Raw genomic sequence first — 27643 nt, 5'->3', positions numbered from 1 at the left:
ATCCCTGACATACATCCCACCCGGCACTGTCATCTCCTTTTGAGCTTTTTCTTATTGTGCAATCCTGTATCTTATAGCTCTTGTCTCTTCCTTTCTGTGGTTGGTTCCTTCTTCCCTAGAAATGGGATTTGAGCTTTACCCAGTTCGGGAAGTTCTCCATGGACTCTGCATGCCCTTAAATTCTGCAGAGTACTTGCTCTCTCTGATTTCTCACCTCCTAGTTAGTCTATTGTGATCTGTTTTCTTACTTTACCATCCTATTAAATAGTTCGGTGCAGCCAATTTGGAAAGCAGTATGGAGATTTCTTGGAAAGCTGGGAATGGAGCCACCATTTGACCCAGCTATTCCCCTTCTTGGTCTATTCCCTAAAGACCTAAAAAGAGCATGCTACAGGGACACTGCTGCATCGATGTTCATAGCAGCACAGTTCACAATAGCAAGACTGTGGAACCAACCTAGATGCCCTTCAATAGACGAATGGATAAAAAAAATGTGGCATTTATACACAATGGAGTATTACTCTGCATTAAAAAATGACAAAATCATAGAATTTACAGGGAAATGGATGGCATTAGAGCAGATTATGCTAAGTGAAGCTAGCCAATCCCTAAAAAACAAATGCCAAATGTCTTCTTTGATATAAGGAGAGTAACTAAGAATAGTGTAGGGACGAAGAACAGGAGAAGAAGATTAACATTTAACAGGGATGAGAGGTGGGAGGGAAAGGGAGAGAGAAGGAAAATTGCATGGTAATGGAAGGAGACCCTCAGGGTTATACAGTGGAGGAGGTAGAGAGAGAGGAGGGGAGGGGAGGGGAGAGGTGGGGAGGGGGGAGGGTGGAGGATGGGAAAGGCAGTGGAGCACAACAGACACTAGTATGGCAATTTGTAAATCAATGGATGTGTAACTGATGTGATTCTGCAATCTGTGTATGGGGTGAAGGTGGGAGTTCATAACCCACTTGAATCAAAGTGTGGAATATGATATGTCAAGAAATTTGTAATGTTTTGAACAACCCACAATAAAAAATTAAAAAAAAAAATAGTTCTTAGCACAGTTACCAGCATCTTCCTGGTTCCTAAATTCAACAGACACTTTTAGTTTTGTTGGCCTTTATTTTGCATGACTTCTCTGTAGCCATTGAAATTGTCTCCTTCTTTGGTTTCTGTGAATTTACCCCTGGTTCCAACATATTTCTTGCTCTCTAATCTCCTCTCAAGGATTCTCTTGTTCTGCCCATTTTCAAATAACGTTTCTCTTGGACTCTTTGGTTCACTTCTTTCTTCACACCCTATTTCCTCCAGATATTCTCATACACTCCAGTAGCTTTACTACCACTCTATTCTGGAGATTTCCAAGAATATCTATAGCTGAGAATATTTTCTCAGAACCTTGGTCTTTTAAGCTGTTTGCCATATCTCTACCTGGATGCCACAGTGGTATATGAAACTTTGATGTATAAAATGATGTCTGTTTTGTTTGAAGGAACCACCAATGACCTCAGCAAGAATCTGAGGTCACCTTGGCTCTTTTCTGACCTTTATCATTTTCTCTCATAAGCTATGAAGTACTATATCTTATTTCTTAAATATTTGTCTTATTTGTTCCTTAGCTCATGCTCTGTTGTTTATTGCCTGGGTTATTTAAGTAACTCTTTAACTGACCTCATTATTTCACTCTTGTTCTATTCTAATTCGTCCTTGGCATCTTTACCAAAGAGCACAGATCTAATGGTGGGACTTCCTCTAGGGAAATATTTCATTGACTCTCCATGGTCTATACAAGACAGCTAAAGTCCATAGTCTTTCGGCTAAGGTTTCTGTAGTCTGCCCTCTGCCTGTTGCTCCAACCTCCTCTACTCCAGCTGCACATCTCACACCCTGTGCTCAACACCATCGCACTATTGTAGCCCTAGATAATGCATCTTACCTTTTTCTGGAATCTTTTGCACAATGTCTGGCCCACAGTCTTTTGTAAGTATGAAAAGGCTTTCTTCCCTGCCTGCTACTCATTGTGATTTGTCTTCATCTCTAGGGAAAATGTCTAATATGATAAATGAAGTTCTGGGATTACAATGCATTTGAAATAGGTGCTAGGCAACTCAGTGAGACCCTGTTTCTAAATAAAATACAAAATAGGTCTTGGGATGTGGCTCAATGGTCAAGCGCCCCTGAGAACTCAATCCCTGGTAACCCTCCCTGCCATGAAAAAGACTGCATTTGAAGTATGATGTGGTCCATCACCTATGTGATGAATAAATTTCTTCTCTAGCACCCTAACTATTGGTTAGCCTCAGATAACTTCTAGGGAAGTAAACTCATTACCTCTGTCAACAACTGTTAAGTTTCTAGAAAATGATGACAATTTTATTATAAACTTAATTAATTAATTAATTTATGTAGCTTTTACTTGCTGATGCTTGTTCTTGATCTTGGTTTTGGGCAGAAAAAGTCTGATCCTTCTTGATTATGATGGTCCTTCAAATGTCTGGATCTATCTGTACTCCTGGATCTTTTCTTCTCCCTATAAGATACCAAATTATATTAAATATTCCTCTTACCACATGATGTCAACTCTCTTTGCATTGTGGGGTTCTCTTTTACTTGGTTCCATATGGTCTGTGAATTTATGTGTTTATCAATGTGTCCACCTCAGAGAGCTTACTGGACTGTTTCCCTGGCAGCTATTAAGCTTTAATAGTGCAGCCCAAGATTATATTAGATGCCTTGGCAGCAACATCACTTTGTTGACTCATATTGACTATCTGCTAAAGTCATTCCTTGTTCCTACTTAAGGGCAGAAATCATTTCTAATATCCATCCCATTGCATTTTAGTTGAAAGTCAAATATATAAATTTGGTACTTATGCAATTTTATTTTTGTCTTACATTTTCTCCCTGTTGAATTTCATCTTGTTAGATAAGATCGTTTGTGGATCTTGATTCTTATCATATAACTTTTTCAGTATTCTTCCCCATTTTTCTGTCTACATAAGCTTTCACAATAGAGGAAATTATTCAATAAGGTTAGATAATAATATCTATAAAAATAATAGGTACATTTCATTGAGCGTTAACTATATGCTGGGCATTATAGCTCAGCATTTCCATACATATCCCTGGTAGTTATACCCAATATTAGAAAATAGATACTATTGATACCTTTACCTCATACATGAGCTGCTAAATTGAATGTGAGCCCCTGATGGCTGCTTCTGGAAGTCTTACTTTCAATTGACATTGATTCACTCATCAATATGTTTTGAGGAGAGTTGTTTAATCAGTTATTAACCAACTCCTTTGCTTATACTAGAATCTAATAAATAATTATTTTATATACAAGATATAGTGTTTAAAAACTCCTGTTTATCTTTATGATTTTTTTCTTAACACCTTAGCAACATATAACCATTGAATAAAGTGTGTAAAGTACAGAATATTACAAAGAAGAAAATTATCATCAGCTTTATCATCATCTTACTATGCAGAAATAATCAGTATTAACTTTTTAACCTATAATATAGTCTTGCATTAACACATATATGTATATGTTATATATCTGTGTATATATATATATATATATATATATATAATTTTATTTTTCTTATGCCTCTCAATTCTTTCCTAGTGGCAATGCCCAATTCTTTTAAAAATGCAGTGTATTTTTTTCCATCTTTTCAAGGGACTCTTATACAAGTAACAGGAGATTATTATTTGGTACAATGATTATATTCCCTTTTTATATTTATATTAGTAGATCCCTCTAGCTTTTGTAAAATAAATTTGCACTGAAGAATAAGATACCTCTCCTGTTATCTATATATGATATTGGTTTGTGCAATGAAATTGAGTAATTCTGACTACTTTTTAATGTATGTGTAAGTCTATAGTATTTTATTTTAAACCATATCTTCATTTATTATTGATTGGGAAAAAAGAAATAGTATATTTTATGAACAATTATTTTTAGAGTAGAGTAAAACCACCATTTTCTACATATTAGAGTAATTCTTTTTCTAAAATAGTGTGCTTTTTAGACTGGTCTATATGGACACTGGTTAAATAAATTCATACTTAGGCTTATTAATAACATTATAACTCGAATCTAGGTGGGAAAAACATATGAGCCAGGATATTTCAGGATTGTGTTAGGAGGATTTGCTCTCTGTGCAGAGGACGATATGGGGAATGGGTGGAAGAATGTGATCAAATATGGATTTTGATAATAGCAAAGTGAATGGTTTTGAGCAGGTTGTCCCTCCTCTGAGTCTGAGTTCCTTCAACTCTAACTTAGGGATGACAAGCTGTTGTGAGAATCAGCTGAAATGAAATTTGGTGATGTAACTGCTGGCATTTAAAAGGTTCCTAGTAAAGGCCAGATCCATTCTTCCCTCTGTCCCATGACTTTCCCATTTCCTCTGTGGCTTCTGCTGTCAAAGGCAACTGGCCTCAAGATGCAGTGTGCTTAGACCAAGGGGAATAACGGGAACAGAGGAGGATAGGAATAGGGAAGACTGTGGAATGGATCAAACGTAACTTTTCTGTGTACATATATGAATACACCACAGTGAATCTCCACATCATGTACAACCACAAGGCTGGGATCCTAATTAGAATAAGATATACTCCATGTTTGTAAATATATGTCAAAACATACTGTCATGTGTATCTAAAAGGAACAACAACAACAAAAATTTGCAGTATGCTTTAACTCTAGAGTTCTGTATACCTTATTATTTTCCTTAGAGGAGAAAATGTGGGCCAATGACATCATCTAATTATTATTCTTTTATCTCTCTTTACACCTAAGATCAGTGTTTGTGGTTGTTTGGCTATTTTATTTATACTGTAAATTTTTAGAAACATGAAAAGTGAGGGACCACGATTTGAAATCTAAATGGAGGACTTTAAGTTGGGATCTGTGAATGGTCCTTCCACTATTGTAGTTATGCAGCCTGTAAGCTCTGCTTTTCTCAGGGTACAGTGGGCTTCAAGTCCTTTAATGAGAAGATGAGAATATGTTTATGATGTGTCTATCTGTGTGCTTCCCATAAGAGGGTAAAGTCTATTCATAGTGGTGACAGAGGCATCAGAACTCAGAACGGGAAATTTCCTGGGGGTCTCTAATAGATCACTAACCAACCGGGTGAACCTATTTCCTCTGCTGTCACATGGATAAAATAGGTACCATATAGAAAGTTTTTGAGGACCAAAGAGTGTGTAAATCATCTTCTGCATTTCAGTAAACATCTGTAGCTTTGTGCTCCCACTCCCTGAGATAGCAGCACCCATTCACTCTCTATGAATTTGTAGAACTGAGATTTTGATTGCTACTTCTTGCTCAGAAGAGGTTTGCAATCTTCCTTGGCCTTGAACTGCTGCTGTCAGATGAGGAATTGCTGCTTCTCAGTGACTTACACCATCTTGAGTATCCTAACATGTATGAATTAGTGGACTTTGAGAACTAGGGGTAAAAACTATGTGATAAATGCTAGGTGCCTTTCTCCTATTACCTTTAGTTTTGTGTGGGGGAGTATGTGTGTGGGGGGATGGTAGAAGGTGGTTTGGTAGACATAGGTTAAAATAAAGCATTTTTTTTAAAAAGGCAGATAGAACAATGGCACAATAAAGCCAGATTCTCCTTTTTTAGAGTTATTATTCTTAGAATGAAAATAGGGAGGTTTATTGGAGGCCAAGAATCCCTAGTCATTGATTTTTATTTCTCTTGCAAGTGTGGACTATGAAATTTTTCTTTGCTTATCTTTGTCACAATAATAGTAACAAAATAATAGTACAAGTTCAATAAATTAGTCATAAGTTTCCTATGTTCAAATATAAATACACCACCAGTGGAACTCCACAGCATGTACGACATCAAGAATGGAATCCTAAGTAGAATAAGTTATATTTAATGTATGTGGAATATGCCAGTGTATACTCTACTGTCATCTATATCTAAAAACAAATTTAAAAAATTGAGCCGGATGCAGTGGTGAGCACCTGTAATCCCATTGGCTCAGGAGGCTGAGGCAGGAGGATCACAAGTTCAAAGCCAACCTCAGCAACTTAGCAAGGCCCTAAGCAACTCAGTGAGACTGGGGATGTGGCTCAGAGGTTAAGTGCCCCTGAGTTCAATCCCTGTTACTAAAAAAAAAAAAAGAAAAAAAAAAAAAAAAAAAAAAAGGACAAGAATGGTGCTGCTTCACTAAACAAAAGGAGATAGTGGCCAAAGTCCAGGCTCCTAAGGGGGCAGCTCCTTAGCTGGAGGTGGGGGAGGGGCCAAAAATCAAACTGGGGACTCCTCTTAAGGTAAGGTGCTCTGAACAGTGGCCTGCATGCCTGACCTCAGTGAGGCCTCTAGGTTGCTGAGGTCTCATTGTCCAAGGTGCTCACCAACAAGGCAGAAAATGAGAGCTAAAGCTGGTATGGAGAGACCCTGAAATTCTACTTCAATTTTTATTACCCAACAAATCACCATTTTGTTTATTTAATTGTAACCTATTATAGGCTTTAAACTTTTGCCTCTTAAAGTTTTTCATGTAACACTTCTAAGTTGAACCTGTTTTTTTAATCTTTTTTTTTTGTGTGGTTGTTGATGGACCTTTATTTTATTCATTTATTTATGCTGAGAATTGAACCTAGTGCCTCACACGTGTGAGGCAAGCACTCTACCACTGAGCCATGATCCCAGCCCCTTGAATTTGTTTTTAAAGGATCATTTTTTTAAAAAGTTAAAGACTAAATTAATATAAAGTAGATCTCTGAGTTGATGTCCCTTCCAAGGCCAGAGCATAAAATCGAAAGACTGTAGGCTCTCCAGCAACCAGAGTGTGCCAGAGCCTTCCATGGAGCTAAGCTGGTGCTCTGTGGCCAGAATGTAGAGGCCCCCAAAGAACTCACTAGAGAGCTCACTGCTTTTATTACCTCCCAGGGGCAGGTGCACAAGCCTTACGCAGTGACCTTCGACCCTACAGACACTGGGACTATCGTGGCTGTGGCAGCTAAGATCCTGCAGTGCTTTGGCTATGTAGACATACTCATCAACAATGCTGGGATCAGCTACCATTACAGACACCACAGTGGATGTTGAAGAGAGTCATGGAGACAAATTACTTTGGCCCTATTGCTCTAACAAAAGCACTCCTGCCCTCCAAGATCAAGAGGAGGCAAGGCCACATCATCACCATTAGGGCAAAATCAGCATTTCTTTTCAATCAGCATATGGAGCCTCCAAGCATGCAACCCAGGCCTTCTTTGACTGTCTGCATGCTGAGATGGAACAGGATGAGATTCAGGTGACTGTAATCAGCCTTGGCTACATCTATACCAACCTCTCTGCAAATGCCATTACCACTGATGGGTCCAGATACGGAGCTATTAACAAGAACACAGCCCAGGGATGGAAGCCCTGTAGAGGTGGCCAAAGATGTTGTTGCTGCTGTGGGGTAGAAGAAGAAAGATGTGATCCTGGCTGACTTTCTGCTTTTCTTGGCCATTTATCTTCAAACTCTGGCTCCTGGGCTCTTTTTCAGCATCATGGCCTCCAGGACCAAAAAGGAGAGAAAATCTAAGAATTCCTAATCCTGGCCCAGAGCTAGCAGCTCCAACCAGTTTGAGTTAGGATGAGAAGCAACACCTCCCCAGGCTTGACTGCTCTACAAGGGACAGCTGTGCTTGAGACTTTAGTGACAATTTGCCCTCCAGGTAGAAAAGACTGAAGAAACATTTCTCCTTCAGGTCCATGGTGCAGCCCCTGCAGAAGGAGAATAAGAACCAAACAGGCAATGAGCTAGGGGTGAGAAATAAGCACTTAAGGAATAAATATGGAGATGTGTTTCAACTCTAAAAATATGAAATAAATGATAGGAACAGTAAGAGTCATAAACCTCAGTGATTAAAAGAACCCTGGATTCTTTGAATTCCAGCCTTGATGACCCCTAGAAAATGTCTGCCTTGGAATCAGATGTCGTAACATTGCTTGACCCAGTTGTTCTCGTGGTTGATGTATCCAAGACCACTTAACCCATTTGCTTTGGCAGAGACAAACCTCCAGCACTTGGGAGAGAAGGTTATATTTTTAGGAAATCATTATTCATATCCCTTTCCAGGATCCTGTGATAGCCCATTCAACATAGAAAATGGTGGGCTAGTATGTGATGGGTTATTTGGCACATCCCAAGTGATCTTGGCTTTAGCACCAAAAGGTATTCCCTGTGTTCCAGCTGACTCTAACTACAGCCTTGGAGGATGACAGGCACAATTCAAAGCAGATGAATTTCCTAAAGAGGCAGCAAGCAGAGGGAGACCCTTGCATGGCCCTAGACATCCTCTAGGAAAAGAGACTGGCCTGGTGAGCATAGAGTTGAAGCAGCAGCTGGCTTCCAGGTGGAGGGATTATAGCCAAAAAGAAGGCCAGGATCCACCTTTGATTTATTAAATGTTCACAGTTGAAGTTCTTGAATGAGTCACTTCATTTAGGGAGAACTTTTTCCTATTAATGAGAGTGAAGTTGAAATGGTAGGTCCAATGTAGACTTCCCCAAGTTGGAATAAAAATCTACTAGCATATGAAAAAAATATATAAACTAGATTGAAGATTTTATTCAGTTCATTAATTAATGCGGTATCCAGTAAGATGTTTAAACTTGTTCAAAGCATACTGAGGAGCTACTTACAGGCTATTTAATAAAGGAATTTTAGAATATGATTGCCAGGTTAGATACAAAACTAGTCAATGACATAAACCATCACCTTTGGAATCTTGTCCCCTGGATAGAAAATATTTGCCTTTCTGCTGGATCAAATTCTTCAAGTCAACTTCCATCCTTGTGGAGTTGTGAAACAGCATGGTCCAGTGGAAGCCAATTGAAAGTGCAAACTACATGTAAGCATAGCCCTGAAGAACCACTGGAGATCACTGTTTTAGATGACTTCCTGAGTTTTAGATGACTTTTCCGAGTTTTAGATGACATTCTCATTCTGTCCTTTCTTTAAAAGGCCACTTCAATATTTCTCAGTTCGCATAAGGCTCTGGGTTCAATTTTGGGAAATAGTAGCATAATATGTTGCAAAACCTAGTCAAGGATGTGGTTTATATCATTATATATTTTAATGCTCATTTATTTATTTTTTAAATTTATTTTTTTTATCATTAAAAGTTAATGCCATGGGGGCAATGTTTACAGTTTTATTTTCTTGAGTTAGTTGATGTTTTGGGTACAAGATGAGGGAATATTCAGGATTGAACAGTGAACCCAATCATGACGGTCTGGATCCTTCTGCTCTGTCCTCAAGAGACTTTCTGCTTTTCCTGGTACCCTGTCCTGTGCTTTAGGCAAGCAGGACTATTCATGCCCAGTCTCATGATATGTAATGTTTTTTGCTGTGATTTTCCCTTGGGCCACTTCCTTGGCTGGAAAGAGCTCTGTCAAATTTCTCAGCACAATGTAAATAACTTCTAGAAAGCATTCCCTAAAGACATCAACTCCAAGGACTATGGATTGCTAATAACACTATGCAACTGTTCATATGGCTATTAATACATCATCTTTAATCTCTTATTTATGGATGTGCCTTGTCTATTCCACTACATACACATTTTTTTTTTTAGGGTCAGTGCTGGGGCCTTTCTTATTTGTCTTTGTATTTCTCGATGACCAGTGTTTAGCATGGGGCCTGTGTGTCCCATGACCGAGTATTTTATTGAATTGAGGGGAGCATCAGAATATACCTGGGGAGAACTTCATACCATCCCTAGGAAATAGAAGAATACTTCAGTCAAACAGCTTTGCTTCGTTGATTAACAAATAATTGAATACATATTATGTATTAAGCTTTGTGTCAGATGCTTTGGGCCAATAAACAAGAAAGGCATTGCTTCTCTCTTTAAGTCATGCGCAGCCTCCTGGAGGAAACAGATATATAATTTAAAAAAATGCAATGTAGCATGACCATTGTACAAAATCACACAGCTTGTGAGTGGTGGATCTGTGATTAAAATCCATGTCTGTTCAACTACAAAGTCACCAAGCCAAATGCTTTCAGAACAGGAAAACTAACAGTGCTGAGGGAGGATTCTCCTCAGACTCCTTACAGCAAGGCAGCAGCTTTGTTCAGCCTGTTCACTGAAAACACAGCTTCCTCTGAAAATATCACTGTACCAAAACATTTTGCTTTATTCACAATAGGTCCTCCAGAAGCTGGGGAAAGCTGATGAGACAAAAGACGAACAGTTTGAAGAGTATGTCCAGAACTTCAAACGGCAAGAGGTGAGTCCGTTAATCTCATTTCTGGAGTGGGAGATGGTTTTAACAGTGTATGTATATTAGCACATGCTATGGTTTGGATAGGACTTAGGGCCCACCAAGGTTCATGTGTTGAGATTTAATTTCCATAGTGAGGTGTTTAGGGGGTGGAAACAGCCCTACTATAGTGTTAGGGGGGGAATCTCTGGGAGGTGATTAGGATTAGATAAGGTCATCAGGGTGGAGTCCCAAGTCTTCATCATAGGGCCTTTATAAAAAGAAGAGACAGAGACCAGAAGACAGACAGACAGACACACACACACACACACACACACACACACACACACACACACGTTCCCTGTCTCTTGCCATGTGAAGCTTTGCTCTGCCTCAGGACTGTCAGCAAAGAGGCCATCTCCAGATGTTGACCCTCAACCATGTGCCTTCAGAACCATGAGCCAAAATAAACTTCTTTATAACTCATCAAGTCTGTTGTCTTGTTTTATTGATAGTGGAAGATGGACTAATACAATTTAAAATTTTTTAAAAAAATTGAAATAGAGAAAGAACAATGGGATTGGAATTAACTTGTTCATTGTGGAGACTCTTTTGTAGAAGACAAGGGAGCAAGCACTGCAGAAAGGGAGTTTTGGGACTTGGAACACCAGGAGACAAAGATTTTGATATCCTGGACCTCTTCCGTCCCAAGTGACTGATCTAAAGGAAAGATGTTGTTTTGATCATTTCTATTCCACCCAATATTAGAGAGGCAGTAAATATTTCTGGCAAAATGATTTCAATTGTTGCATGCTTCAACATCATGCATTATTGTGAGGGACTACACTTCTCACAATGGATGGAACTTGGTTCTTGGTGGGTCCAACAAAGGTCTCACTCTTTTAATGCTTAAAATAGATAAGCATACATTAGATACATAAATACATAGTACATCTATGTTATTAAAATTTCATGGGGTGTACAACTAAGAAAAATGTCTAAGAAGATTCCTTAGATGAGGTGATAATGAAAAACAAAGGTTCAGACTGTGTGTGTGTGTGTTTTTTGTGTGTGTGTGTGTGTGTGTGTGTGTGTGTGTGTGATGTTTGCTCCTTTTATGGACAGGTGTGTGTTTAACGAATATGGAAAACTACAAACTACTTTTCAAATGACCTGTTTTGATTGATAATACTTGGTCAATTGAGAATTGGCTAATATATCACTTTTTAGAGGGATGTTTGATCTGGATTGATGTTTGAAACTTTCTGGGGTTTAGGTTTCATACTAGAAGCAGGGTAGGAAGAAGGCAGGGCCCATAGATTCTGGAAAATGGGGACAGAGGGCCAATGTAAGAACATGGACTAATTTCCTGCTATTATTGGAGTTACCAGTGTTCACAAAGAAAATTATGGCCATTGGATGACAACAGTAATGGAAAAATCATCAATTTTTATTTTGCCTCCTTTGTTCCTGCATAAAAATCCCTGATCTTGGAGGTTCCTTTCTTCCCTATATATATCAGTGTTTCTGTTGTTTTTCTCACTGGACTCATGCTATTTCTTTTCCTCACTGAGAGGTGTTATAAAATCCAGCAGGTGTAGGACCATGTAGATCAGTAGGACCATGTAGACCATGTAGATCTGCTAGAACACATTTCTGAATGTCTCAGCAGGTAAGTACTCAACAGAGTAGGGATATTATTCTATCTAAAAATTAGAAAAGAAAGGGGGAAAGTTGTGAAAAAAGAGGATCAGGAACAATTGATCACATCCAAATTACTGAATATTATAGACACCTATGGACTGATGGAGGTGGAAAAGAGAATTCTTAGAGGTATGTTAGATGTAGGCCCATAGAATTAGTTGTCTCCTAGTCTTCCCATAGAGAACCATCTGTGCATCAATTTCTGCCCTCTTCTGGTGAACTCTCACCCCGTATCACTCATACAGATCTTTGTCTTGGACTGCAGGAAAACCTGTCAATTAATACCCCATTGCTTTGCAGGGCAATCCCAAATGTCTGCTTTAAAAGATTGGGTTTATATTGAAGAAGTGACTCTGTTTATAGTTTTCCCTGCTTAATTATTGATAATCTACTGTTTGAAACCTAGACTTCAGGTCTGATGTATCCCTATGGAGTTAATTAGTTCTTTGCCCTAGCATTTTTTTCTTTGTCATTTTAATGACATTTTGAGGCAGTTGACATCCCAGAAGGCTAACTTGGGAAATATCAGTTCAGTAATACATTCATGTCTAGGAAGCAGTTTGAATTTTCTGATTTTAATGGATTTTTATTGCTATTTTTGACTTTCCTGACTGAACCAGATAAGGATTGTTTTTGTCTAAAGTACTAGAGAAAAGTTAGATTGATTAAACCATCAGTTATATTGGTTAAATGATCTGTGCCACCAGGAGAGCAGCATGGGTGGCTTTATAGGGCCATTCTACCATCTATTCCTATCACTATATACATTTTTCAAATGTTATGGGGCAAATTGCATAAAATCACTCTTGGAAGCTATACCTTAGTTCTCTCAAGAATTTTAGCAGATTTTAAATCCTGGGTAAAAATTAAAAATTTGGGGAAATTTAAACAAGCAATTCTATTTTATAAGAGTGAAGGAAATAAACTGGAAACGTGAAAAGTGTTATTTCTCAAGAAGACTCATGGCCCCCTTTGGTTCACTTGGAAGATATTTTTGCATGAAAAATATCTTACATTTCTACATCCTGATTTTGGTGGTTTTTAATTGTTGTTGTTGTTGTTGTTAATCAGAGGGTAAGTTTATAGTCATTGTAGAGGAGTGAAGAGAGAGCGTGTGTTACATTTATATGTTAGAAGAAGAGAAGGAGAAAGGAAAGGAAGAAGGTGGAAGGAGAGGAGAGGGATTTATTAATTTTCAGTGGAAACAAACGTTGAGAAATATAGCTGAAGCCTGAAATTTTTATTTTTTATGAAGAGAAAAAAATTTTACCTGCAATATGTTTTCGTGACCAATTTACATCTGTTGCCTATGCTGAAAAAGTGTGGTGCTTATGTACAACATGAACTTAGGAAGAAAGATCTTTCAAGATTGTAATTACCTCTACAACATCTATTATTCTTAGTGTTAATGCCATTCATAAATGTTAATATGGTGACTCGTTATCCAAAGTACCAATGGCATTATCTCAAGGATCTATACTTTAAAGGTATTAGCTAATGCAGGAAATTTAGATTCCACATTTGATGAATATTTATTTTTTCTAAATCTCAAAAGATACTATTACCAGTATGAATTGAAGCATATTTGAGTTTGTGCATTATATTATAGTCATCTGACCACAGTCCACTAGTGTTTAATTAAAAGTAAACCATTCCAGAATGTTTTAGAAAGTATTCAAACATTTTGGGACTTGGTGATCTTGCTTTTAAATTCCCTTTTATAAAATCATAAGGGACCTTGCAATTTCTGGCATATTGCTTGCATGCTTATGTTGGTAATGAAGGTGGCAGAAAGGCCTATATTTCAACTCTGATGAGGAGCTTGCCTTTTTTTTTTAAATTCTAACCTTAAACTTTCTTTCTGATCCCAGACCTGTTTTTCTAAAAGATGGCTTGTGTGAGAGTGAGAGGGTGGGTGAAGAGTCTGCACAGACCACCCTGGTGGTCCATTGGACTTGCATTGTCATAGATTTTGTGGCCCAGATATTGTAAACAATTAATTAGGAGAGTGAGGCAGGGGGAAAGGGAGGGTTTAACAAAGGAAAGCAGAGTGAACTCCTCTATAAAGAATTCAAAATTTTCCATGATGAGAGCTATGGAAAGCATGGATTATAAAAATCCACAAGGAAGAAAACAAATCTGATTTTAGTGCTTCCTCCCCAGAGGCATTTTTATTCCATTTTACCTCTTATCAGAGCTGCTGATAAGTAGCAAATTTGATTTGTGTGAACACCAGCTACTGTCAGTGCATCTTGCTGCCTGCCAATGATTTGTTAGTGAACAGGGAAAAGGTTTTACAAGGGAAGGAAGGCTGTTGGCTTCTCTTTCCTTCCTGTCAATGAACTTGCCCAGGAAGATGCCACGGTTTTGGCAGGTGTGCTAATTACAATAACAAAATACATCATGGACTGCCTGGGCTCAGATAACCAAATATTGGATCGCATCATAGTCGGTGTGGATGTGAGCACCCTAATTCAGACTGGGCCTAAGATCAGGACTTGATTCTCCTTTTCCTGTATCAGTAGCTTTCCATTTCATTTTTGAAACAGTAGATTAGTATTGTCCTACTGTTTCTCTCTGTGCCCCCTCCTAAGCAATGGCCTGACTTTGGTTTCTTACAAGTTGAGTGTTCCTTATCCAAAATGTTTGGGACCATCTTTCAGAGATTTTTGGATTTTGTGGTATTAATTATACATTACCATTTGAGCATCATTAATCTGAAAATTTAATCCAAAATCCAAAATGCACCTAAATTTAAAAAATTTTTGAGTATTATATCATTACTCAAAAAGTTTCAGATTTCAGAGCATTGCAGATTTTGGATGTTTGGAATAGGAATGCTCAACCTATACAAACTAGGAAATGTTGTGACCTTGGCATCCTCTCAACCTGTGAGAATTCAGAACCAGTGACTAAAGTTATTAGGCTGCTACAGTGATTGAAGGCTGGGTCAGATCTTCTCCTTACTCTGAGTTGATCCTCCTGGGACAGGCAGCTTGTCTTGTTGTTTTCATTTTCTTATCTTCATAGGACCCAGTGCTTTTCATGGAAGTTTAACAAATCGTTTCTAAAATTGACTAACAGCAATAATTATAATTTTGAGTGCGTTCCTAGAGTATATTTTTATATCGGGGATCAAAGAGATGCATACTGTGTTATTTTTGGAGAGAGTTTTATGAGAGTTATTTAGAACCATATATTTATGATTAAAATTTTTAAAACCTTCAGAATAAAAGATTTTTAAGAGCATGTAAATAAATAGTATACTACCATAGTACATTAACTTATGATAGTTTTTTTAATTTATGGTAAATTATACGTATTCTGTGCATATGTTTGCAATTTGCAAATACTTAGCAAATGCCTTCAAACACTTTTTAAAAATGACAGATAACCAGGATGCGAATAGGTTGATACATTCACCTTTTATGTGGCTCCATCAGGTCTGTTTTGAATAATGGTCTAATTTTAAATGACAGCATGAAGAACCTCACTCAGCCTGCAGATCTTCCTGTCAGGTTACTAAACTTGGGTTCTAAGTTTCAAGCTCAGAGATTGGATTTTGTGTCCACCAGAGCAGTGTTTATCAGACTGGAATTGGCTCAGAATCATCCTGAAAGCACATCCGGTGCAGGACACATTCCTGCTCCTCTCCCAGAGTTCCTAATTCAGTAGGTCTGGGGTGAGCCCTGAGAATCTGTGTGTCTGACAAGTTCTCACGTGATGCCCATGATACTGGTCCTGGGAAAATACACCAAGGACTCAGTGCATTCATTGCACTAACTCATACAAATTTTTCAAGTTTTTTCCTGATTGGTACTTGAAAATTCTATGTTTGACATCTATTTTTAGTACCTTTAAGACAAAATATGCATAAGGATTTGGTTGGTGGTCATGCTGTGGATTATTCACAATATATATAGATCAAATCCACTAAGAGCATCTGATCTTTAATAGGTGTGATTTGGGGTACAGTATCAGAGTTCTCTTCCTCCCCTGCTTGTCATGCTGGAAGCTGGATGCCTTGTCAATTTGAATGATGACCCAATGACACCTCACTGGGTTTAATGAGACTCTTTCTACATCCTATGGTTTAATAGGGGGAGAATATAGAAAATATTAGAAATCTAGAAGTAGGATCCTGTTTATTTGGGGAACTAGGTAAGTGCACCAAATATATGGCCTTGAAAATTAAAACATATTTTTTACAAGCAGTTAAAGCCAGAACAGAGGAAAATTTGGTTGCATTAAATATGTGCATCAGAAACAGGGAAGGTCTTATACCAATTATGTGGTCTCGGCCTCAAGAAACATAAAAAGAAGTGCAAAGTAAACTTAACCAAACAGGAAAAATGAAGGAAATAAAAATATAAGGGCAAAAATCAATAGCTCTAAAAACAGGAAAATGAGAGAGAAAAATGCAACAAAAACAACAACCAAAATAGAGAAACTTGTAGGCAAGACTGACAATAACTAAAGGATACAGATTACCAGTATTAGAAGTAAAACAAAGGTATCACTTTAGATCCTCAGCCATTTAAAGGTTAATAATGAAATAATACCATCAACTTGTACTTTACACTCTTTACAACCACAAAAGACCAATAGCTCTACAACCACCAAGTAACAAAGCTTGAAAGATGAAATAGACAATCTGAATAGTCCTGTAATAGTCCTATAAATGATTTGTAATCTAAAACCTGAAAAAGAGTTCTCCAGACTTAGATGGTTTCACTGGAAAATGCTCACATTTAAAAATTAATACCAATTTTACACATACTATTTTGGGAAAGAGGAGGGAACACTTCCTAATTCTGTCTGAAACCATGACACCTCAAGTTGCCATTCAGTATCTCCTGCTTTATTTTAATTGACCCCCTTCCTATATTCACATCTCCTTCTTTCAGAGTAAGAAAGTTGGTTTCCATTGCTTTTGATATATGTATTTAACGGTGTATTTACCAGTTTATGTAACCAGTCTTCTGACCATGTGAGCCATCTCCCCATCTGCTGTGTTACTCCAGTGGAGAGTTTCCCCTGCTTCTAGCTGTGACTGACTCATATCCACTGTGCTGTCTCCTCCCTCCACTCCTGAGGACTGCTGGCCAAGAATCCACATTCACTCAGTGCCCCAGCTGACAGTCCCCTTTGCTTACTGGTCTCCCCTCACTTCTGTGCCTCAGAGAGCTTTCCCCCTACTTCCAATAAATCTGGCTCTGTGTCAGTGGAAATATCGTTATTAAATATTGTTACCTAATTCAATTTTATAATGAGGATTATAAAAAAAAATCCATGTCTGTGGGATGAAATTGATCCAGGGGCTGTTCTATATGAAACATGTGAGCATTATTACATATATACTTATAACAATTGATAAGCATTATTAATGTCTTAAAATAAAGGTAGTAAGTAGTTAATATAGTTAGTGAACTTAGGGGGCAATCTGCCTTTTAGACTTTGCTGGCATGACAGCTATCAGTTAAAGATGTATGGTGTGTTTGCATTTGCCCTTGAAGGATTAAACATTTTTCTTGTTTTTTGAAGTATGAGATCTCATCTGAGATTTGTATTGTCTTTACCTTGTGCAGTGATCCTAGAGATCCCAAGCAGATCTTTTGTAACTAGTTTCCCCTCTGCTTTATCGGGAAATTCTTATAAGAAGTATAGCAGTTAATTTCACAGCTTGGACTCCAATTATCCCTGTTCTACAGTGGCCACTGACGGAAATCAGTAGTATTCTCAGCACTGGGAAGAGGGTTCATTCCTGCCAGAGCAGCTCTGGTACAAATTACAGGTTTGTTATTATAGAGCATCTTTCTATTGTCTATTTTTAGTACTTTTAACTAAAACGGACATTGTTCCAGGTCATATATTTGAGAAAAGAAATATAATTTGTTCGGGGATGAGGAGGGTGAAAAAATAATAAGTTTAAGTAATGTTTATACAGATATAACAGGGCTCTTTAAAATCACAGTGATCAAAATATTTACAATGCTACTTACCAGCAGCCATCACATTCAATAAACAGTATGCTGTTAAGTGTATAATGGGTGAAGTGGCCCTCATGTTCAGTTTATTGCCTGTTGGTAGGTATACTCAACAGAAAACTATGAGTATTAATTAGATAAGGTTTACATTTATGTTCTTTATGTAATGGGAAAGGTGTTAAAGGAAGGGAAAGGAAAATGTTTGGATGCAGGAGGAAGACCCATGAAGGTTGTTGATGGACATGGAAAACCAGGGAACAGTATTCTGGTGATATTTTAGCAAAGAATGTGTAAGGAAATCTTTCTATGGAAAGCTATGGCCTCATGTGAAATATACCACAAATAATGAGTAGTCTATGGACAAAGAGAGCAGCGTGAAATAGGGTGGGTGATAGAATTTCTTTTCCTTTAATGAAGTATATTAAAGTAAGAACTGATACATGTTCTGCCAAATCTGTACTTCTCCAAAAATCTCTCCAGCAATAAATTTTGCAATTGATAAAATTATGTCTGAGTCCACATATTTATTTTGACACAGGAAAATCTGACTTCTTGTCTGTGGTAGTGCCCATACGTTATTATTCCATTAAGAATATTTGCTTATTAATCAATTCCAATCAATTTCCCAATGGCATTCCTCATAGAAATAGAAAAAGCAATCATGAAATTCATCTGGAAAAATAAGAGACCCAGAATAGCCAAAGCAGTCCTTAGCAGGAAGAGGGAAGCAGGTGGCATCACTATACTAGACCTTAAACTATACTACAGAGCAATAGTAACCAAACAGCACAGTACTGACACCAAAACAGACTGGTAGACCAATGGTATAGAATAGAGGACACAGAGACTAACCCACAAAGTTACAATTATCTCATATTAGACAAAGGCACCAAAAACATGTATTGGAGAAAAGATAGCCTCTTCAACAAATTGTGCTGGGAAATCCATATGCAACAAAACAAAATTAAACCCCTATCTCTCACCATGCACAAAACGCAACTCAAAGTGGATCAAGGACCTAGGAATTAAACCAGAGACTCTGCATCTATCAGAAGAAAAAGTAGGCCCTAATCTTCATCATGTGGGATTAGGCCCCAACTTCCTTAATAAAACTCCTATAGCACAAGAACTAAAACCAAGAATCAATAAATGGGATGGACTCAAACTAAAAACTTTCTTCTCAGTAAAAGAAACAATCTGTGAGATGAATAGAGAGCCTACATTTTGGGAGCAAATCTTTACCCACCCCACACACACACATCAGATAGAGCACTAATCTCTAGGGTATAAAAAGAACTCAAAAAGCTAAGCACCAAAAAACCAAATAACCCAATCAATAAATGGGCCAAGGACATGCACAGAAACTTCTCAGAAGAGGATATACAATCAATCAACAAATATATGAAAAAATGTTCATCATCTCCAGCAATTAGAGAAATGCAAATCAAAACTATGGTAAGATATCATCTTACTCCAATCAGAATGGCAGCTGTTATGAAGACAAACAACAATAAGTGTTGGTGAGGATGTGGGGAAAAAGGCACACTCATACATTGCTGGTGGGACTGCAAATTGGTGCAGCCAGTATGGAAAGCAGTATGGAGACTCCTTGGAAATCTGGAAATGGAACCACCATTTGACCCAGCTATTCTTCTCCTCGGTCTATACCCAAAGGTCTTAAAAATAGCATACTACAGGGACACAGTCACATCAGTGTTTATAGCAGCATAATTCACAATAGCTAAACTGTGTAGCCAACCTAGATGTCCTTCAGTAGATGAATGGATTTTAAAAATGTGGCATATATATACAATGGAAGATTACTCAGCAATAAAAGAGAATAAAAATCATGGCATTTGCAGGTAAATGGATGAAGTTGAAGAGGATAATGCTAAATGGAGTTAGCCAATTCCAAAAAACAAATACTGAATGTTTTCTCTGATATAAGGTGACTGACTTATTGTGGGATAGGGAGGGGAGCATGGGAGGAATAAATGAACTCTAGATAGGGCAGGGGGTGGGAGGGGAAGGGAGGGGGCAGGGGGTTAGCAATGAAGGTGGAATGTGATGGACATCATTATCCAAAGTACATATATGAAGACATGAATTGGTGTGAACATACTTTATATACAACCAGAGATATGAAAAATTGTGCTCTATATGTATAATAAGAATTGTAATGCATTCTGCTGTCATGTATTTAAGGAATAAAATCAATTAAGAAAAAAAAATTTATTTACATGACATGGGACAAATTCTACTTGCTTGCTCTTTTTCTTTATTTACTCCCCTGCTCTATAAAAAAAATGAAATTATTTCTAGGTGCAATTTGCTTTGGGCTTCCTTTCACATTAAGTGCATTAAACCTTTCTTTGTCCATACCCAGGGATGTGATCGTACTTCCTCTTTTAGTACTTGGCAGAGCTCAGCAGCCGACCAGCCAAGCAAATATCTTTTCTCTTGAGGGATCACATTAAGGAGACTTATCTGAATCAAGATGCTCTGTTGTAATTAAAGGCAGAAAGGAAGTTGATGCAGTGAATAGTTGGTGGTCAGTGTCTGATGGAGTCATTTAAGACTACACTGCTTGCTTCCAAGCTCTTTCCCACTTCCCTCTCTGCACCTGCTCCCTTATGATTGCCCTTATCTCATCTGCCATGTTCATATCTAAGTGCACCTTCTTTAAGGTCAACTCAAGATACAGTCCACCTTTTGGATTTCTAGCCCCCTTTGTCAGGAGTCTCTCTTCCTCTATTTATTTCACTAGTTCATTATTTGTAGTCCAGTTTTCATATGTGACAGTTATTTGATTCGTACCTGTGTCCTCATCAGATTATTACATAAAGAAAGACATCCTGTTTTAATCATTTTAAGTAAACTCCATGAATATTAGCACCTGTGAGATGCTTAATACAGCTAATTTTGAGTTGCCTCCTTGTCACAAATATGCTTTGGATTTACCCTCTAATTTGCATGCTATATGCCTCCTTACTTGTTCAATATTGAAGCCCCTCTTTGTTGTAGCTTATTTTACTTCTTTTATTATAATTTTTTTCTCAGTAGGATATCCAAGGAGGTATTTCTGACATGGCCTGGGCATTATTCTACCCTAGGTTCTGAAGCTGCCCTGGTAGTTATGATGCTCCATAAAGATCTGATGGCACATATAGTATTTTCAATCTTCACAGTTTTCATGTTTTTACAAACAATATAGTAAATAATTTTAATTATGCAAAATAATTTTTCTTATCCTTGAATCCCAGTTAAGCTCTCCATTTTGTAGAAGTTTTAGTTTTTTCCTGATGTATTATATTCTAGAGCAAGTTTTATCTTTTCTGAAAGAAAGAGCCTTTTATCAAAAGCATTACTATATTTAATTAATATCTGATAATTGTTTTTGAGAGAATTTTGTAATTTGTTGTCTGAATTTATAAAGGGTTCCTATTAAAGTTTAAGCTCAAAAATCACAGAGAAAATCAGTATAAACAGCTGCATCTCTGGAAGTAAATTTCACCTAGGGGAGCTCTTTATTCTTATTTATGTGGGAGTTTTATAATATTGAAAAACCAAAAGCATACAAAAATTTCATAACATTTAAAGTGTTTTATTTTAAAATCAACTTTAAAAATATTTTGAGGTTGTTTAATAGGTTGTAATACATGGAGGCCGATATAGAACAAACTAATACAATTATTGAAGGTATACACTTGCCACGCAATGACTGACTGTCTTCTATATTCCAGGAACTGATATAGGCCACTGAGAATCATCAGTGAACAAGACAGACAAAGATCATTGCCATTTTGGATCTTGTATTCCAAGAAAATAAGTATACAGTATATAAGTAGATTATATTGTTTTGTAGAATATGGCAAGAGTGTGGAAAAACAAGTAAGTGGGAAATAAATAGAGCAAGGTACATGATATCAGGAGGCTTGTGGACAATGGGTTTCAAGTTTTGCTTCAGAGGAGAGCAAAGAAATAAGACTTCAGTTGGCAGAGGAAGTAGGGTCCAGAGTACATATTTTAAAGATGTCAATTATATACTAACGGGACTCATTATCATTTAGTCCGAAAAGAAAATGTGATGATTCACCAGTGAAAGGGGAGATCAGGTGATCTGTATTCTTGAGTAGACAGGTGGAGGTTGGGTATAGTACACAGCTGGAGGAGCACAATGCTGCTACTAGCTAGCAGCTAAAAGGCAGGGATAACTTCTCTATGGATAAGTGTCTTTCAAAAGCCTTTTTGACTGACCCATCACCTAATTATTGAGTGCCTATCAGGCATGGAATTGTACAGGGCATTGGATAGAAGTAATGAACAATTCAAATGCAATTCCTCTTTGTCAACTTTGTGTTGTAAGTGTACAGAAATCCTTTTACTTTTGCAGCAATTAAAATGGTAGACAAAAGAAATAGACTTTACATGATATCACAGTACTATTAACATTATGATATAATTTGATGTCCTAATTTCTTCATCTACCTTTAATGCTTGAGTATTCCCTCACCCAAATTAGTATTCTTAGAAAAAAATATTATTTCTATACCGTCTCATAATCCCATTTCCAGATAGACTCCCAGGCTAGATGGGTGTTTACTAGATGTTACTCCAAAGGACCTCACCATATAAAGTAGTTCACTTAGTAGTCATTATGAGTGTCTTAGTTTAATGTATTTATATAAATAGTCACTATATGGCCAAAATAACAATGAAAATTGTCCATTAAACACTGAATTAAGATTGTCACTCTCTTTTTTAAATATTGTTTTTGTGGGAAACATGTATTTTTTCTTTATAATCTTGATTTAATGTTTTTTTCTTTCTAATTAAAACTCACTATGATTGTTAATGCAATTGACTTCATTGGAAGCGAGCAGATAGTATAGGTGTCAAAAGCATGTGTTGGTCCTTGCTTGTGAACCTTTTCTGCATCCCTCTATGATCTCTCTATTTAATATCCAACACATTTATTAAGTCTCTTGTCTTTGCTCATGTAAAATGAGTCTGCCTACTTCTTATAAATGTTAGGGATGTCCATGGTGCCAGATGGAAGAAAGAAAGCAAAAACTTGACACATTTATTGGGGAACATGTCTATCTATTAACTACTTTTATTTGTTCTATTCATCAGCAAGATTCTGTCTTCAGTTTTGGCCTATATAAATCAAAAGCTTTAAGCCAAACTAAAAATTGACCCAAACTACAGATGTTTCAAACATCACTGTGCTGATTCCTATGGAGTCTGTTCCCAATTTAAAAAAAATCACTTCTAAAGGAGGCTCTTCATAGTATTTCTCTGAAGGTTTCAATCCTATTTTTTTACCTACTTTTAGTTGTTTTTCACTTTTCAATATTAATTAATGATGCAGACTCAGAAGGCTTAGATTCCCATTCCTCAGCATTCATTTAGAGACCAATTCCAAGTATCTCCCACTATTCTTATGAGGAAGGCTCATTTTCAATTTTTGAGGCTCCTTCTAAACAATCCTCAGACTGGCTGTACCATTCTGGTAATGGGATGCAGAGAATTAGGCATATCTTTTATTTAGGCCTGGGGAGACTATCTGAAATGACTGTGAATATCTGCGTAAATGAGCTGCAGTTGGTTCTAAGATTTGCATCTGTTTTATTGGTTTACATCTACTGTGATTCTCTTTTGTAAGCCATGCTGTAAAACCTGTGGTTGACTTTGTCACTGGAGTAGAAATCTCAATGAAGTAAGCACATTGGCAGTCATGTCTTATGGTGGCTGAATGAAACCTGGAGCCAGACAAGTATCTTTTTTAAACAATCTTATTCTAGAGCTATGTACTAGAGTTTCCATCAACACACTAAGTGTTCATTAAGTGCTGGACTCAGTGAAAAAATTTACTAGAGATTTCCAATAACCATCACCTGGAGGCCTTTTAAAAGTACATATTCTTGAGTTCTTTATTTGACTTGTGCCTGTAAAGAATCACCTGTGATGTTAGGACCTAGATATGAGCCTGAGGTTATAAAGACACAGTAAACATAATGGTTTCCTTAATTGCATATCACACACCTGATTATTTATAAGAATCTTCCAAGAAGCTTTAAAATTTTTCAAATATCAAAGCCCCACCGCATTGCCTTAGACAAAAGTAGTGATAAAGCATATTTATTATAATTCTTTTCCTCAAGTAGTACTTTGGTATTTATAGTGTGTTTGGGGTACTATTTGCTTGATTCTCACAGTGATCCATAATTATAATTCGTTTTTACATATGAGAAAACTGAGTACATGTCATAAAAATTGTCATTTTTGAAATAAGCTTGATTATTCTTTTGACTACTGGAATCATGTGTTTGAATTTCCTTAGGCAGCAATTTATCATATTAACATGATTTTTCTCCATATCGTTTGTTAAGTGGTTATTATACATCTGTATAATTGTTTCTGTGTACTCTGGGATCCTCTATTACTGTAATATTGAAGACTATAAAAAACTCTCTGAGAAACTTGACTGTGTGTTTGATACCTAGAAGTACAAATGAAAAATAAGGAATCATTACAAACTCCCAAGGGTCTTGTTTTGGGGAGTTTTTTTTTTATATTTCTCATGAAGATATTCCTGATATTCTTGTATTATGAAATGTAGCAAAACTTGGTTCAATCAAACATTTATGAAACATCTACTGATAGCACAGCTGATCATTTAAAAAGTACTGTGTAGAGCAATAACAGCGACATATAACATGTATGGACTGCAGGGTAGTTCTGCAGGGTGCCAAGTGTTCTGTTGATCACTTTACCTGGAGCGTCTCCCTCAATCTTCATGTTGTTCGCAAGGAAGTGAGTCCTGTGGTCACCCTTATTTACAGATGAGAATTACAGAGGCTAAGTAGCTTCCCTACGATTGTACAGTCAGAGAGGCAGCTCATATTTTAAAGCCAGGCAGTGTGTGATTCTAGCACCCACAGACTTTATCACTATGCAATAAATTCTGTGGAATCGTGAGCTTTTGATAAAAACAAGTGAACAATTTTGGTATATTTATTTATAGATGAAGACTGTATGTGAGAACATGGAGAATGATACCTTTAGTTAAACTGTCCTCATGTCAACAGTTGACTCTTCTTGCACAGCCTCATCCCTTATCATCATCAACACCCATGTCTTCACAGCCTAGAGCACTAAAGTGGTGAGCCAAGGCTGACCTTATGTATTCTTGAGGCAGAAATAAGGCTTAAATAACTAAGAATACTTGGAATCAAATGCTGATTTGCCATCTAGTAGTTGTGTAACTTTGAGCAAGTTCTCAGCCTTGGTACTTCAGTTTTCTTATTTGCAAAATGGTACCAACCTCATCAAGTTATTATGAAACAGTTGAATTGTGACACTTGAGATGGTCCCTGGAACAAAGTGACTACTCACTGAGTGTTATGCTTTGTGAGTATGTTTCCATGTTAAAGGGTTCCATTGAGGACATTGGTCAGTCATAGACTTATTAGTGTTTCCCACAATTCATATGTTGAAGTGCAACCCCCAGTACCTTGGAATGGGACTATATTTTGAGATAGGGTCTTTAAAGAAATGATTAGGGTTAAATGATGTCATATGGGTGAGCCCTAATCTGATAAGACTGGTGTTCCTATAAGAAGAGGCAGAGACACCAAGAAAACACACACACACACACACACACACACATTCACAGCTGTGTGAGGACATAGCAAGAAGGTGGACATCTGTAAGCAAAGGGGAGAGGGCTTCAAGAACCCAAACCTGCCAAACCTTGCTTTTGTACTTTCAGTATCCAGACCTGTGAGACAGTAGTTTTCTGCTATTTAAACTCCCCAGTATGTGGTATTTTGTTATATCAGCCCTAACAAGCTAATGCAGGCATTGTGAATGGCAGCTTCAGGAACATTTTAGGTGTTTTAAGTGACTGGAGTATGACAGATAAGCACTTCCTTCTCTCTCATTCATGTATCCCTCTAAATTGAAAACACCAATTGTTTTTCTAGTGTTTTCACATCCTGCCCAATTTGCTCATGAGAGAATACTATAGATATAGCTGGCATTCAGACCCATAGAAAGGAACATACAGAACAATTGGTAGAGTTGTGGTTGGGTGATTTCCGAATCAGCCACCCCTCCCTGATAAATTCAATTCTTTGTTTTAGGCATTAAGGTAAAGGTCGAAAGATATTTAAATAATGCTTCAGTGCACCTTATAAGTCATTGCTATACACACCTACCCACCCACCCACCCATGCATGTATACACACACACACGTACACACACACACACACGTACACACACACAGGAGAAAAGCTGGCTTCTCAAGGGTCATAAACTCAGTTGCAGTAGAGCATGTCTTTCAGATGTATTCAGCCTGCCTGCTGTGATAATGCTAACTAGACAGTTCTATCATATTGCACACACTAAGGATTAACTTTTCCAAAACATCTGAGTACAGATTGGTATACAAGTTAGTTTGCCTGTAGGAAATGAATGGAGAAATTGTACTAGTGACTATTAGCTAGCTTTCTTATTTTGTTTTGTTGAAAGATAGAACATATGTTTACTTTGGTCTTCAGATCATAGGTATTCTTGGAATTGATGACAAGAGCAGCTGGAAATTGGGCCACAAATTTTGGATACAACTGTGGATGCTGAGATGTTCTCTGTGATGTCTATCCCCCAGGTCCAATGCCAAGATTTCAAATATCCATCCCTATTTATTCTCACATCTTCTGTATTAATATCTATGAAAAGGCATCTGAAAAAGTCATAGAAATTGTTTTATGAAATCAGTGCTGTGTTCCTAATGACAGCTCTTGTTACTACAAAGAGCTTAAAGTGAGGAAATGGAAAAGTAAATTTCAGACACTTCAATGCTTTTTCCTTTGAAATTCCTGCATCTTCTTCCAATTTAACAGCACATGAACTTGTCACACGGAGGGCGCCATTTCCTAGCACACCAAGAGTGTCTGCAGTGCTCAGAAACCTTTCGTCTTTGATCATAAGTGTTTTTGGATGTTCTGCCTAATTAGTCATCTGTTAGTCAAGGTGCTGATTATGTCCTCATTAAATCTCATCTCCTTGATAATCTAATTTTCTTCTAAGCTACAGAAATGATAAGTACATTAACATTAATTTCATGACTGAGTTAGCTTGTCTGAACTGAAAAAATGAACCAATTTTAATTTTTATGTGTTATTTAAGCTATTTTCAAGAGAAAAATGTCAGCAAAGGCCAAAAATTATAATGTAATGATGGGAACATGTATGGATTTAGAGTCACAGATGAGATGACAGGATTCAGCTTTGTGAAGTCACACCTTTGTGACTGTCTTCTCAGATCCAGGTTTCATGCATCTGTTCATACTGCTGGCTTTCCACCTGAGCATTTTTCTAAATGCTAGCTCACAGTTAGTTTCTGAGTTAGAGAGGTAGTTCAATGAAAAAGTTTTCTATGTATGAGATTTTGTTCCTCCTCTTTCTTTTCCCTTTTATGGCAAAAGTTACTTATAAAGATGTCAGTAATTATTACATTTACCATATTTTAATAAGGAATTCACGAAGCTATTGCCTGTTGAACAGGTATCAAGTATTTATTGCCTTATTTTCCAGGCCTGTATAACGTGATTCAAGGACAAAGAGAAGGAAGGGAACAAAAGCCATAGGACAGAATATTATAGAACAGTTAGGAGATGTCAGAGGGGGCTAGGAAGGTATTGATT

General features: G+C 37.2%; 1 protein-coding gene and 1 pseudogene across 2 annotated transcripts in view; both read left to right on the top strand.

The window, feature by feature from the left end:
* Window positions 1–27643, top strand: part of Amph (amphiphysin) — a 213050-nt gene that overhangs the window by 87554 nt on the left and 97853 nt on the right. For both annotated transcript variants that reach the window (XM_027939668.2, XM_027939671.2), the window contains exon 2: window positions 10187–10267. In XM_027939668.2, coding sequence (XP_027795469.1) covers window positions 10187–10267 — 81 coding nt within the window. The remainder of the gene's footprint in view (window positions 1–10186; window positions 10268–27643) is intronic.
* LOC114096144 (dehydrogenase/reductase SDR family member 7B pseudogene) lies at window positions 4898–7581 on the top strand (annotated as a pseudogene).

The sequence above is a fragment of the Marmota flaviventris genome, chromosome 1 (assembly GCF_047511675.1).
Source record: "Marmota flaviventris isolate mMarFla1 chromosome 1, mMarFla1.hap1, whole genome shotgun sequence".
Classification (NCBI taxonomy): Eukaryota; Metazoa; Chordata; class Mammalia; order Rodentia; family Sciuridae; genus Marmota; species Marmota flaviventris.
Note: the sequence above shows the minus strand (reverse complement) of the source record. Positions and strands in the feature narration are given on the sequence as shown.